The sequence below is a fragment of the Plodia interpunctella genome, chromosome 7 (genome assembly GCF_027563975.2).
Source record: "Plodia interpunctella isolate USDA-ARS_2022_Savannah chromosome 7, ilPloInte3.2, whole genome shotgun sequence".
Taxonomy (NCBI): Eukaryota; Metazoa; Arthropoda; class Insecta; order Lepidoptera; family Pyralidae; genus Plodia; species Plodia interpunctella.
This window is the reverse complement of record NC_071300.1, coordinates 8,590,401-8,606,360: the sequence shown is the minus strand read 5'-3', so window position 1 is coordinate 8,606,360 and position 15,960 is coordinate 8,590,401. Positions and strand designations below refer to the sequence as shown.

Genomic DNA, 15,960 nt, shown 5'->3' with positions numbered 1-15,960 from the left:
TGCATGTTTGTCCCCATTACGTCCTAAAGAGAGACATGCTAAAATTCCGAACATCATCGCTTACGAAATTCACGAGAACAAAAACCTGCTGCCATGTTTGTGTCATCGTTTTAACAATAAAACTGTATTTTCGACAACTTTTCACGAATTCTTTATTAAGGATTCATTACGTGTATCTCGAATTTGGACGTCATTCACATTTAGACTCGATTACATCACAGATCACAACAACCCTATATCGATGGCGACGTCACAAAACGCGGGAACAACGGATTCGAAATTCGAAAATGTCAATCAAGTGACGACAGCGGCCGGCCGGCCGACGACGCGCTGATTCGGAAAATTGCTTGACAGTTTCAAAGCCTTTATAAATATTGATTTTCACGCTTTTATTTTTATTGTCTTAGATACAAAATGGAAAACGAAAGTGCGTTTTATAGTGGTATTTACGTAGTGTAAATTAAGAATGGAAATATGATAGAGTAAATTAATAGGAGCTGAAAAATGAAGAGACGCGCTCCTAAATTCTCTAAAATCTTAATTTAAATAATTTTAAATTAGAAAATTAGAATTTGAATACACTACGTGCCAAGTAGGTGCGTAAAATCTGCATCCAATAAGTAAATCGAGGCCAGCTAAATTTAAATATACGTACTTATCAATGAATTCATATGTAATTAATTACATGTAAGGTATACGTAGACATATATTAGCTTATTTGAAGCCCGCATGATTCAATATTTGGTTCGTTGTTTGTTTACTAACCTCACTCTGAATTCCCAATAAACAATCGGAGTATTTCTGTGCTTCTCGAGAATATCGATGAATCGTTGAAATCTAAATCGATCATTTAAATTCTCATTTTCTCGGTACTAGTCTGGGATGGATTTGATTTGTGGGAGGTTATTGTTTTGTGACGTGACCTTTGAAATACAATACCTACATGATATTATTAAAACATATTATCGCGTCTTTAGGTTACATTTAGCCTAGATAGAGGCTCTCAATGAAATGAAATGAAATCGTGCTATAGGAAATGTGATGCCGCACAATACGCGCCTTGTTTATATTTATTTATTTGTTACATTAATAACCAAAAACATTTAGTGAGTATACTATAACATTTTCCATGTACAAAATTACCGTTTACAAAATTCTGATAACCTCACCATAACCACGTTCCCCCGACGAGTAAAACCTTATTTATATTTATTTATTACATTAATTACCAAAAACATGTATTATACTTATTATAGTCTTTAAAGATAGGAAATCCTACTTAAAAGTTCACTGCTAATATAGTACAAATATTTTTGATAAAAAACGTAATAATGTCGAATGTAACAGTAAAAACAGTACCATATTTCTTATACAGTTCGAACTAACCAAATGAAGCAGCAGTTCTGCTATCGATAAATCATTAAATACGCATTTGGACTTTAATCAATTACGTTATGAAGAAATCCATATCCGTGCCAAAAATATCAAAGTCCACCTTGAAACACGATGTAAGCTACAATAATCATTCTTCTCTTGAAGTAGACAATGCTAATGATATTCAAAGCGACGTACACACATCAGATCGTCCATGTTTACACAAACAGATGCCACCCATCACCATGTTATGCCTCGCGGCACGTGTTGATATGAATGGTTCAATAGCACACACAAACAAACGTTAACTGATATCATGTAAAATTCAAAAGAAGGACAAGACACACACGAACGCGAGGAAACAAGCACTCTGGTGGATTATCAACTTGTGTGTGAGATGGTGAAAGCAATGGCAAACCACACCATTAATAGTGCCAAGAATGTCGCTGTGTGTGTTTCATTCCACATAACGAGGAATGATGATGATTGCAAACCTCAAGTCCATAAAATGTCACTCGACTTCAAAATGTCCTTTCCCCAAACTTTCCATACTCCAAAACGATCTTATCTAGCTTCTGCCAATCGTACCATAAAAATGATGGAGTACGTTTATATTGACGTATTTTTTGGCTTCTCTTCATTCGTTTGAGAAAGCGACATTTCTTAAGTAAAGGATCTTGATCCTTTAATGGGGAACCCAACGCGAAAAGATAGGTCTTGCTATAGTATAACATTTTATAAACATGATATTTTCTTATGAAAATTTTGTTAGTGCTAAAAGGTATTTCTCAGAATGTGTTCGAATTTAGTAGGTAGCTAAAAAGGCACTTCGCTCGTTTTATATTTGTTAAAAATATTAAATTGAATCTAACATTCATTATTTATCTAACTGAAATTATATTGTAAACAGATTGAGCGAAAAATATATGCAATGTTTTTCCTTAAATAGATTTTCACGCCGCCTACTCATTTTAACTTAAAATTTGGGAATTAGTACTATATTGTGTTACTTTGTATTAGCTGCGCCGCCGCTCGTCAAAGTTTCAAACTTGTGTACCAAATTCCAATAAAGTCAAAATTCACATGCCGCGGTCGTACCTATCTGTTTCAATCAGAAGTCAGAGCTACCTACCTCGAGGACAGACTTAAGTTATAGGTCCCTAGACGTCTCTTGCATTTTATTTATAGGTCTAATCTAATGTAATGACAATATAAAGTACGAGTATAATGAACAGAGCCGTGATTTACCGAGACTTTCATTGAAACATATGTCTTAATCATCAATTGTGTATGGGTATTTGCTTTTTCTTTCTTATATTGATTTGTAAAAGGTATCAAGATATCAAGCGGGTAGGTACAAAAATATAAGACATCTAAGAATTTAAGCATAAACGATATCTTTCATCAAATCATCCCTCTGCAATAATAAATCAATGTACACGTATGTACCTATTTGAGTGGATTTGGTTTAATTTAATTCCAGTTATTTTGCGGACAATTTCCGTAAAATATTGCTCAATTAAATAGGATGGTGAAGGTTGTTTCGGTGCTCTATTATGAATTATGAATTTCAATTTCAATCCATGATTCATAAAATGTAACGCTCATTGCCTGAAAATAAGTAAGTACATACATAATTTATTGCGAACGAATTTTACAAATACTAGGTACTTATTAACAGATATAGTTTTGAGATTAAAATTTTACTATATCGTAAGTATCATTGTCAATATCTCCGGTTATATCGCGATTAAATCTATACTAGATTTTAAGTTAGACCATCCGCTATACCACTATGAAAGCATTAAATTCCAGTTTCTAGTTTTACAGACAGACACAAATTGTAATAAAATATTGTTTTGGCTTGCATTAGTCAAATATCGACCCCCATAACATACATAGCCCAATAACAGTTTTATTGTTTGTATAGATAAATATTATACTTACTTCAGCCAATCTAATTCTCTTACTAATACAGACTTTCCAGACCCCCATTTTACACAATTTCAAAAATTCCAACAAATGCTGAGAAATCAATATTATATCAACATAAGGCTAAACTTGTTTATCAACACACTTTTTTTTCCAAACACGGAGAATTGTCTACTAACGCATATTAATTTGTCCACAGGTACGTTACCACGAAACCAAACTCAATCCCCGGAGACAACCTCTTTTAATTAAGCCCGCAATCTAACCCAGTAAGTAATAATAGTGTTGATTGAATCGACATCTAGGGACACGATTACGACATAAATTGCTTCTGTAAGGGTAAAGCTATAAGCTTCGGTCCAGAATCGATGGCGCCGACTTACATACATAGTGCATTATTAAATCATGAAGCGGTGACACTACTGACCGCATTTCCGACGACTTTGCAGCATCCAGATCGGGGAAATGAGCCTACTTTCTTTCTACTGCATCTCAGCAACAATCGCTGGCAAAGCGCGATTTTAATCGAAATAAACAGCACTTTCATTCTAAACTTTATGGTAATGAATTTAAAGTTCACTTTCCACTGTGAATCCATTTAGGTTGTGCACATACTGCGCACCATCCAGTTTGTTTTCCGTAAGATGGCCAGTCTTATTCAGTCGTTCGCCGGCGTTGGTTCGGTCGGCGCGCGTGCGGTCTGCGGACCATCGTGGATTTATTTTTGTGTATTATTTGGAACATGTGCTGTGTTTGAATGGGGAAGATGACTGGTGAAATTTGCTGCAGTAACAAATGGTATGCGTTTGTTGGGAGGAGCTGAGTGATGCACTTGCGCGCCTTGCTCTCCCCGCTTGAGCGAGCAGGCAGTGCCGGCATGAAGGGCCAACCGGTTTGGTGAGATCACTTGACGATCTGCACTTACTAGAATAGAAAGCCTTTTCTCGGTTAAGTCTATCGATTTAAAATCTTCCATGTTATCATCGTGTACTTTTGGATTCCTGATCGTTTTTCCAAATTACCTTAAAGTAGAGTAGATTAACACATGTTTGTTTGGATATTTAACTACACGCAATTTACTTTTTATGTTGCTATTCAGCACCATTAAAAAGTAAATTGTCTCTCGCAAGTTCGTATGTAGAGCTTTTGCAATCGCATTATATAACTGAGCTTGCTTACCATTGTTATACATCAATTTATCATCAATTAGAATGATAGCTTTTACTCATATTTAAATTTGATGTCTTATTATGGATATTATAATTGAAAAGACGTTTAAATATTTCGCTAAATGAATATACATTTAAAAAAATCAAATAATTTATCACTTCCATCGTCAACCAAATTTTAGTGTTTAAACTTTCTTACTAGCATTTTAATTAAAGAAGATTCCCAAGTTTCAGTAACTATTCAAGATAAGCTATGAATTTGTATAGCGTTAATTAACTGTAATATCCAATTTTGGTTCCATTCTTATTATGAATTCATTCATCCATGTGTTAACTGTCACTTATTGTAATGACCACTCATTGTGATTAGGTTCCAAGGGATGGTTATCTTCACTACATTTGATGATATTAATGAATGAACTAATTCGAAATGAGGCGACATTGTTGCTATAGGACTTTCATGGATACTAGATCATAGATACTATATACCTATTTGTCATAATTTATTCATTTTTTCCTTTCTAAAAATACCTTAAAAATATTCCAAAAATGAAAAAAAGAAATTTCTATTAGCTTTCACTATCTCAGCTTCTGCGAAATTCTAATTGTTGCAACAACAAATATTATCTTATCTGCAGATGAAGTTTGTTGATGTCAACAAACCAGCGGATAGCCACCGAGCTCGTAATCATAACAAACCAAACAATCAGATAGCTAACGTACACTTCCTGTTCGAAAAATTTCTTTTTAAATATTTTTAGAATGTGTTGACATAATATTCGACAATAATAAAGAGGACCATGTTCACAGATATGATAATGATACACACATTTATGTTATCACTGCTGAAAACCTTTAAGCAGGCAACCTTTAATGCTATTATCGTATAAATAAAACCGTAGGTGACGACGGACAAAAACTGCTTAAAGTTAAATAATTATTAAAAAATCTTCACCTAACTCTTATCCAACTTACACTTTTAAAGTCCGTTAGATTCTATTATGACAAGAACCCTTTGTGCCCTAAACAAACTCCTGGAATGTGTTGACATTAGTGAACGGACCCGAATTAAGTTTGCTAACAATTTGCGTTAACTTGGCTCTAGTAGGCTCTGTACAGTCAACAACACATCAGTTGATGAAAATATTGGTAATTGCAAATTCGTCAGTATCACTGCCATGTAAATGGCAGTGTAAGATAACTTGAAAGCAGTCTAAAAAATCGAATTTTGAAACCGTCTTATTCTAAAATTCGGACTCTTATTCTTAAATAAGTACTAGGTTAAGGTTAAACAAACAAAAATGTTCTTTGTTTCTAATATTTGTATTATCTGTGGTATTATTATTGGGTTAAAATGTGTAATAAATGGAAATCGTGAGAGCAAAAATTCAATCAAATTAATACTGAATAAACAATAAAAAAATTACCGCTCGACGAAAATTGCTTTGCATCCTATAAATATGAATGTTGTTTATTGATCTGCAATTTTTTTCTCAACCTCTATCGCTATCACGATAAAATGTATGTTAGTTATATCAATTATTTTAATCTTCTATAATTTATTACTTTGTTTAATTATCATTAGTACATAATAGACACTTCCAAATGAAGGAAATTTATTTTTATATTACAGTCAAGAGCTAAATCTTACTGGAATCATAAATATTTATTTTAGGTGTTTCTTATTCAGCAGGAGATCCCACGAACTGTGAATCAAAGCAGATATATGAATATGCTACTAATAATGCTGCTAATAGTACGAATAATCGTACGATTTATCACATCTAAATATAAATAATCGAGGAAATTAAGAACTGCTAGCAATAACACACTTTGTAAGAAAGAAAGTAATGTTTCAAAATCTACTATTAGTACAGATGACTTAAACGGTCCTATATAATTAATTTAAAGAATTGTTTTATATATAACCATCATACAAATATTGGAAACAGATTCAAGGCTATTTCCACAAATTATATAACACTTACTTAGGTTATCTATATCAGTCTTAAAATGTATTGCATTTTTTTAGCGTCATAATGATGTATTGCCCACCTCGCTCTACTCTTGTGGATTTTGCTGAGTCTGGTATTCTTTAGTGCGCTTTATTTTTGATATAGCGAATCATTTGCGTATTTTCATTTGACCTCCGTGGCCTAAAGGTCATCATGCCGGACTGCTACACTGGGGGACCCGGGTTCGATCCCCGGTCAGGTCAACATGGAAAATGAACATTTTCAAATTAACCAGGATCTTTAATGTTATAAATTATAAAATATAGTGTCGTTGAGTTAGTAGCCCATAACTCAAGTCTCGAACTTACTTTGGGGCCAATCTGTGTGATTTGTCCATACCTACATACATTTTGGATAAAAACCCTATGGAAAATAGGAAAGCTCCAGGCAATGTTATTGGAATTTCGGGTCAAAATGAAAATAAGACGCCCGGTTCGTCCAATGTTATTGCTTTGGAAGAATCACAAACAAGTCCCTAATACATTCGAAGATATTCGTAGTCGACAACACATCGACTTACCCGAATCCATTGTAAATTCGCTGCTATTGCTACTAGTATAAAGATCTCATGATAGCTCGTCCGACAGTTTACTGTACCTATCCCTTTTAAACGTTACACAAGATTAAAGCAAATACCCGTTGAAATTGGTTTCTCTTATAACATTTCATGGTCTAACAACATTGAAACTAAGGATGATTGAAATATTTTCGTTCTAGTAATGAGAAGATAAATATTTATACAATTTAACCGCTTCTCTATCTAACACTTTATCTATTTCTGATGCTTTTTAGTAATACTAACACTTTATAGTATAATGTCTATGTGCATATGTGTATTTAGATTAACATTACATAAAAGAGCAAGGCTTTTGACAGAAGAGTTACTACCTACTACATTTACTACCTTTAACCGAAAAAGATAAGACCTGAAAATATCATTAATGAAATATCATTAATGAATTACACACCGCAAATACTCTAGCATGCTTTCCATTTTGGATTTAACATTTTCACAATCAACCACAAACCTATTTGCCACCCTAAGGGAATCACTGTCAAGCGATGTACCTGTCTGCTGTGTGTCAAAGCGTGGTGCCAAGGACCGGACTGGATGTGCGAAGCCTTTAACGTATATCCAGCACGTGCACAGCAAAATTATAAGGAATTTTAACGCACGTGTACACACATGCGTTGCAATTCCATTCAATCCTGCAACAAAAGTGCTGGTCAACAATTCTGTGTGCACGGACCTTTCTACGAAGCTACACACTTTTCTCTTTTAAACGATCGGTCTACTTTCCCGTTTGGTCTATTTTCAACTTGTTGTCATTGACTTTACATTGTTATATATCTATGTAAAATATGTACGTCATTAATCTAGTGTCATTTAGAGGACAAGCGACAGATTTCGATTGAACCGTCAGTCAATCCTACGCAAATTACTCGGCCGGGTTCAAACACATATGACGAACACCTTTTTTAAGTTTCCGAAACTGTTATACAATCACATATAAAGTCCTGTCTTCTAGATGAAAAACTATTTAGTTGCTGGGACATAAAATAACAAATGGTTCGAAGACATAGAGATAATCAAATACATCGCCCAAAGTTTTTAGAGAGTTCAACTGCTCGATAGCAAGAAATATTTACAATTTAATACCAATACGTACAGCACTATGAACTATCCCAAACACATTATAAAATCGTCACTGTATTACCACAACATAAACTTCTTTACGATTAAAATTAATGATGGTACAGTCAACTACATAACAATTTAATAAATTGTTTCTGTCTCACGCTTTGAAAACTATTGGTTCACTAACATTTTATCTCGTTTTTATCCTGAGATAAAAAGTCCGATCAGGATCAATACATCTGTATTTTGTGTTTTGAATATTACGAATTCGTTTGTTTTTTATATGACATTTAAAACGCTGTGTATTCATACCTATATGCATTCTAATTTTTAAATCGTCAATTCATTGAATAATGTTTATAACAATGAGAAGAAAAACTAGAAGGCCACTGATTTTATCTTTAGTACCAGTGTTATGTACTGGCTTTTTTATAATTTCCCCTTAAACTATGCACTTCAAACATTAGTAATAAAAAAGTATACGTTCCGATTTCAAAACAGATTTATCGAAGTGAAACAAAAAATTAGCACAATAACTGGACTAGTTCCGAGTTCAAATAACGGTGAGCATCTAATCACAATGGCTAAGTGTGACTAACTATCGTTAACTTTATTAGCTTGCTCTATTGCTCTATTGAAGAGTTAACAACTTTGGCAACCGGATTGTGGATTGTGGGTCAATTGTACATGTGGCACTTTCGGTGCAATTTTTATGAAATACAGAAATAAAAAAACTAGAAAATCGAAAACTAGAAATTCAATTAAGTCAAATGAGTGAATTGAAATCATTATTTTGGCGTAGTTGAAGATACGTAATTGAACGAATGTCGCATCCTTATTCTTGCACATAATAAAAAATGTCCTATGCCGCGTCTCGCGGTAAACTCAAAAACTACCGCACGGATTTTCTAGGATCCAACTTCTATGAGCAATGGTCGGTATTCGGAAGGTATGGCAGATGTCCTGCGTATAAAGTATGGCCATGGTCCATCCTCCTTATCCAAACCAAGGCCAGTGTACATACTAACAGTGGGTTAAAATTACTCCAATTTTATTGGTGTTCTGTCCGGGCCAGTGTACATACTAATAGTGGATTAGAATTACTACTCCCTTCAATTTTATTAGAGTTCTGACCCTGCATAAAATAAATAAAACAAAATTATTATTTTGGTCATCGCATTTGTTCATCCGTCAGCGGGTTCCGTCTGGGCAAAGGTTTTTAACTAGTTTTTATTGTATCTGCATCATTCGCCATTTTTTGTAGGGTTTTTTATATCGAGTACCTATAACAACATGAAAATAAAAGCTAAGCATAATATTTTGTTGTTTTTCGATTACTTTATGGTCATCATTACATCTATATTTTCCCCCTGTTCTACTGATAATTTGTACAAACCTCAGAAAAATTCAACCTCCATTATTTTCATTACTACATCGTCTTTCTTCAAATTTTGGAAAATGTGTGAAAGACACTAAATAACAAGTGGAGATTCATTTCATAATTCATAACTGCATAAAAGGGGGGATGTTGGTACGTATTTTTAAATTCTTCATCAAATTGTGCATAAATTTCCGCAACATGTGCCACATAGTAATTAACCTCTAGCCTATATAGGTTGCGGTTGCTGGCCACTGCCACAGATAACTAAAGCTGACCTGCTCGACGCCTATAAAAAGATTTTATCGATTTGTCATAATCTATGGCACCCTGTGGGAATATTATCTATGTAGGTAGACACACACATTATGCAAAAATCTAACATTGGTTACATAGTAGGTAGTAGTCTTGGAATTGATCTAAGACAACACTAAAATTTTTATTTAACAATTGAATAGGTACTACTACTCTTCAAAAATATTTTTTACACGTGCCCCGGGTTTTGGGGCATCAAAATGTGAATGAAACCGGGAACACGCAAAGAAGAAAGAGAGAGAACTATTCAGGAAACGTCAGCATTCCTTAAAACCTTCAAAAAAAATTTTCTGGCGTTTTGAATAAATACTGAAATCCCGCATCATGTGACCTTTGGCCTACGATCGGAAGTAGGTACACAAAAAGTATAGCTCTATAGATAACAAGTATTTATCGTCGGCGATCACATCGGCGATAAATCGTGCTATGTGAGCCTGGAAACAGTTTTATTGCTTGTTTTATATTACATAACCCTGCTAAAAGAATTTAATATTTTTATACTATATACAAAACATAGGTAATATAACAAATTTGCTTAAATGTGTAAACTGGTTGGCTATGCATAATATTTTAAAAAACGGAAGAAAGAACAATAATTTCAAGAAAAAAGATAAAATTCAAAATGGTTTAAATGATTTTTAAAATAAATATTTTATGTGGCCAGTTCGTCTCATGTACCTACCTATTAAGTTTTAAAATTTGTGAATAGATATTGCTCGTATCTCAGTACAAAAATGCCATTGAATAATGCTCTTTGTAAAAGTTGCCATCTCATCTTACTTCGTTCGCCGTAAAAAATAACCGTGTAACAGATTCGCGAGGCAACTAAATAAATAAATAATGTTGGTCCCAAGCACCTGTCGTACCTTTTTGCTATTGAAATTCAATTTACTGGCAGGTGTACGCTTCCATAAAGCCGCTACAGTGAACAATATCGAGGAAAACGGAAGGAATCTAAGTATTTTGCAAAACAGAATTTGTACCGCTATTTATCTATATAAATCTACGTACTTATCTTAAGTACGAATATTGAAAATTACATTTTTATTTTAAAACACATTAATATGTAAATCACACATTGCTACGCCATATATTTTGTCTCTCGTCTGAACGTGGAATACAATAAGTATAATTTATTATGGATGTAATCAAATTGCGTTCATAAAAGGATCCTATTAGCTTACCGTATATATATGGCATAGAAAGCTTCAAATTCATGTTTAGGGATTTAAAAATTAATAATAAATTCAGTAATCAATTTTCAATCCTCGTAAATTTGCCTCATACATAATTTAATATTTAAAAGTTAAATATCAATTTCATTTTATTCTGAGACGTTGCTGTCTGAATATTCTAAATACTTGAAACTGTTCTTTTTTATTTTATATAAAGTATAATTACCTCCCTACTTAACTTGTTTTTCTATCGGAACCTAAGTGAATCGAAATAGAAACATGAATAAGCGAACATCGTTGTCATTTTCTTTCAACGAAACTGAGAGCTATGAAACCTTAAAAACCTGGTATCTTCCATTTTCAAAATTACATCCGTGCCACCAAACAATATCCATTATGAATATAATGCCACGAGTACTGCATCAAGCTTTTTAGCGAAAAAGTTCGTTGAACCGTATTTTTAGGCCGAAATCTCGTTTTGTTTTTTATACTGTGGCCGGTTCTACTTTGGATTGGACCGAGTCTTTATTGGTCGATTCTTGACCCCGGCTCGGCTAATGCTTTTCCTTTGTTCACTTAGATAAATTGAAATTAAATGGTCTTTATCCCCGATTTAAGTAACTGGCTTATTTTAATGTTTGATGTTTTTTTTTAATTAAAAGAAACAATATTTTTAATTAAATTTGAATATTTTCTAGCTAGCTTATTGCAAGTGTCTTTGAACCTTTATCAGTTAGTTTTTGGATTCATTATTTAATACTAAAACCTAGCATGATAGAAGGAAATATCATTTTCTTTTATATTTTTCATAAAAAACAAAACAAATTGATTGAAATGATATAAGTACATCCAACTTCTAATTTTTAGTATTATTGGTTTAGCGTGATTCTAGAATTGAATATAATTATTATTCAAGTTCATTTTGCATTTAAAGTATAAAATTATGATTGATGACGTACTACAAGACACTAATGAATAAAATATAAATAAATGTAAAAAAATATATCTATATTTACTATATTAGGCTCAGGTTTAATGTGCCGCCGAGAAATTCTCCGTTCTCGGAAATTGCTCGAAAATCTTCCGAAGTTTTGTGAACAAATTGACATCAGAAATTTTCTGAAGAAATTTCTCGAAAATTCTCCGAAATAATTTCTCGTGAATTTCCTGACCGCTTCCGCGTCTTCGAAAATTCCTAGATTAGCATATCGCTCGCTTGTAAAACTTGTCATTCCTCACACTTTCTTTGTCGTGGTGTATCGACCCAATAATATTTTAGGATTGTTTTCAGAATCGCGTGTTAAGGCTGGAGTTGCCCTTGTAAGTTGTGCCATGAACTTCGCAATGCGGGTTGTTTACAAATCACAAAAATTTTGCATCTACCCCATCTTGCGTGACTCAATACGCTGTTGTACAGGGTTAAGTGCTTTCACGTTACTTCTACACTTTATTTAGCTGCGCCACGGGACTTAGCTTCCGTTATTATTTTATAAATTTCATAACAATCGATATTTTGCCTGAAAGACCTGACAAACACACACTCATAAATTGTGAGGATTTATGAATGTGTATGTATGTATGTGTGTTACTCTTTTGCATTTACTAGTTGTTCGCCGCGAACTCAGACCTCGCAAACACAATACTACATTTTTACAAAATTGTGAATATTTAACAAACGACTTAACCGATTTTGTTGCCCCACGAACTTAAAAAATCTATTGACAGATCCTACATACCCTTTAAATTTCATCAAAATCAGACCAACACCTTTCGAAACAAACATTCATACTAAAAAATGTATTTTTGCCCCAAGTTTATTTGTAGACCTCGCTCGGTCAATTTGTAGGATTCAAAATGTATGGATATAAGCTGCTAGATCTATTGAAATGTTATGTTTTTAAATAGAAATTTCCGAAATAATAATTAATGTATTTTAAATGTTGTAGATGTAAGATGCTAAATATGAAATTTAATTTAATTAATAAAATATAAACATTATTTACGTGTTTCATTCTCACTTCTTCGGGATTCTTTTTATTTATTTTTTCTCCTTCCGACATCAGATATATTCTAAGCTTCTTAGCAACAGAGTCGATAGTTGTACTTGATTGTTATGTAACGTCGAAAGTTGGTTCCTTCTCGACTCTAGATTACTTGAGTAGTTACTCAACGAACAACTTACAAATATTATGTTCCTTCTACGTAGGAGGAATATATGTCACAATTAACAGTTTATGAAGTTTAATAATTCCATTTAATGTATATATAAACGGCTTAGATGGCTTGAATTGCAATAAATGCTTTGAATTGAATTTAAGGTAGCTTACGTATAAATTTCACAGAAAATTGGACACTGAGAAAGTTTACAAAGTTTCCTCTTCACGGTCATACTTTACCATCTTCTTATTTATTCCGTATAAATAAAAATAGGATAACGTGAAATTAGAAGAAAGTATGACTTCCAAAATGCCTACCTTTCTCCACATAATCTAAGAACTAGGTTTAGGTAAAGAAGAAAACACATTCCGACATGTTGATTTCCCCGTCAGAATCCAAATTATATATTTTATATTTATGAGAGCATTCGAATATTTATGACACATTATCGGCGAAATTCACAATTGTAAACATAGATGTGTTATATAATATAAAATCATTCAATTGCCTTCTGTAATGTTTTTAATTATACATTTATACGATTAGAAGCTGGGATAGTAGTACTTGTTACTCTTTATAGCGAAGGTGCTATAATTTAATTTTTTAGATACTGATTTAAACCATTACATTACCATTGAATACGAACAAAAAATATTTATTCTGTGGCTGATGTATTAATAATGTATATACGAGATATATACGTGATGAAACTTGCTATAAGTACCAATTTTAGATTGGAATGTACCATAGATTAACAAAAAAAAAGAAAATATTCCAAAATCTGCGAAAAACATGCTAGATTTAACCTGTCCAGTTTCGTGACTAGCATATACAATACAAGGTTTAGTCTAAATTTTAGATTTATTTATAAAAGTTAACGTCTAAAATATCTGGAGCGGTCAATTTTAATTCTCGACCCAGATAGTTATAAATGCATGTTTTATATTTGGTTTTATATTCGTCTGGATAGTGTTTTATGTCTCACTTTCAAATTATAAGAAGCAGTTTCTCGATATAATCGCTGAAAAGCACCATTTTGAAATTTGTGATCTACTTTGATGTGAAATTGTATTGAAAAATTAGCAAAATTGGGAATGTGCGTACGAAAAAAATGTGCCAGACGGCAACCGATTATTGATGCCTTGTTCCAGTGGGAATTTTGGGAATCTTTCTTTTTTATCCTTGCCTTGTTCCGGATGCATTCATTGCGGTAACGCCCCGAAGCTAAAATTCAATATAAGACTTGCCCTATTTTATGATACCGCCTACCTGACGTTATCCTTTTTGGGAATCCTGTTATTTCCTATCGACTTTCGCTCGTATGTACTTTGCGGCTAACTCAATCTGTGTGATTTGTCCATATATATTTTAAAATATATTTACTGCGTTCGTAATTTGCATTACGTAAAGAACTTCGTTCGAATTGTTAATTTCAAAGGCTTCGTTATTCAAAATTATACAACTGTTAATTAAATAACGGTTACACAAACACACTTACATCTCAATCTTCGATTCGAAAGAATATTTTCTATATAGATGCATATACATACACGGACACCATAATTTTGACTCGTGTCATTTGCTTCCTTGCGAAGGAAAACATCGTGAGGAAACCTGCACACTGGTTGACAGTTAAAGTAAGGTAGATCACTAGATGCGGTAGGTAGTCATTTAATTAATTAGTTAAAGTAATTTTTCCTTTAGGCGACTTGAATAAAATTTGACACCAGTGTTCACCACCACCAAAAAGTTACACACTCGAAATGAAATAAACGTCATAAGATGTTATGAAGATGTTGCGACTTTTCAGCAATAGTTACGACATTACAGCATAGTTGCGACTTTTGGAGCTTAGGCTCGACTGTCGCCATTTCAACTGTTTGCTATTTCGACTCGGAAAGAAGAAGAAGAATGCAAGAAAGACTACAATTCGCCTCAACTGATGACTTCAAAGCTGAATTCAATAATCTTTGTTCTAAATAATTTTATTTAGTACCGGAAAAAGGTTCAGATGGCAGATTTGACGTAATATCATAATTGCAACCATAGAAATGTTCGTGCTCCATCCTCAAAGGTCGCTTTTCTGACCTTGGCTGCCTTCGTCCAGGGTCACGGCTCCACGCTGAACAGCTAATTCTGAAGACTGTGCCCTAGCTAGTAACCATTGGCCCTCGTGCAATAAAGATTTAAGGCCCCACTCCTACTAAGTTGTTTTAGTTTTAATTTTGGATTTTCTTCTTTTAATTGTCCTTTGCTTGTATCCAAACCAATTTATTTGGGTTTTGCCCTTCTAGATTTTACTATATAAAGTTCTCTCTTAACCTGGCGTGTTCTCGGTTGTTTTCAAGTGTAAAAAATAATACTGCCTCCTGTGTCTGACGTAATCCTCTTTCAGAATGTTATTATTACCTATTTGCTGCTCAGAGAGACATACACACACCACGGATAACATGGAGTGGATTTTACTACATTAAATTATAAGCAGAAAAGACCTGGATTGTCACAAATTTAATTTATGATATGATGAGTGTGCGACAAAAACATAATTCCCCCTGAGTTTAGTAACACGACGTGCACGGCGGCGTCGTCGACTAGCGCTTAAATAGCTACGCCACTGATTTTAAACGCCTTTAACACGCCAAGGTAATAATTATGTAAATATTATTATAGTGTAGATACCTTTGTAATTTACATTTTAATCAAAAATATTACGCCCTCAAGATTGTTAAAGCCTTTGGTTGAAAATTTTCGAATTTTGAAGTTTATGCCACTTCTAAGCTGAAAAAAAAAATTACATATACATTAA

The 15,960-nt window shown here is 33.3% G+C and overlaps 1 protein-coding gene across 3 annotated transcripts in view; it reads left to right on the top strand.

Moving 5' to 3' along the window:
* LOC128671239 (uncharacterized) overlaps positions 1-15,960 on the top strand; it is a 64,011-nt gene that overhangs the window by 21,552 nt on the left and 26,499 nt on the right. Inside the window, exon 1 of one of the 3 annotated variants that reach the window (XM_053747563.2) lies at positions 3,952-4,104. The exons of 1 other annotated variant lie outside the window; for it this stretch is intronic. In XM_053747563.2, coding sequence (XP_053603538.1) covers positions 4,064-4,104 — 41 coding nt within the window. In that variant the 5' untranslated portion in view covers positions 3,952-4,063. Of the gene's footprint in view, positions 1-3,951; positions 4,204-15,960 lie in introns of those variants that run through there. One more of the 3 variants, XM_053747562.2, reaches the window with a different exon arrangement.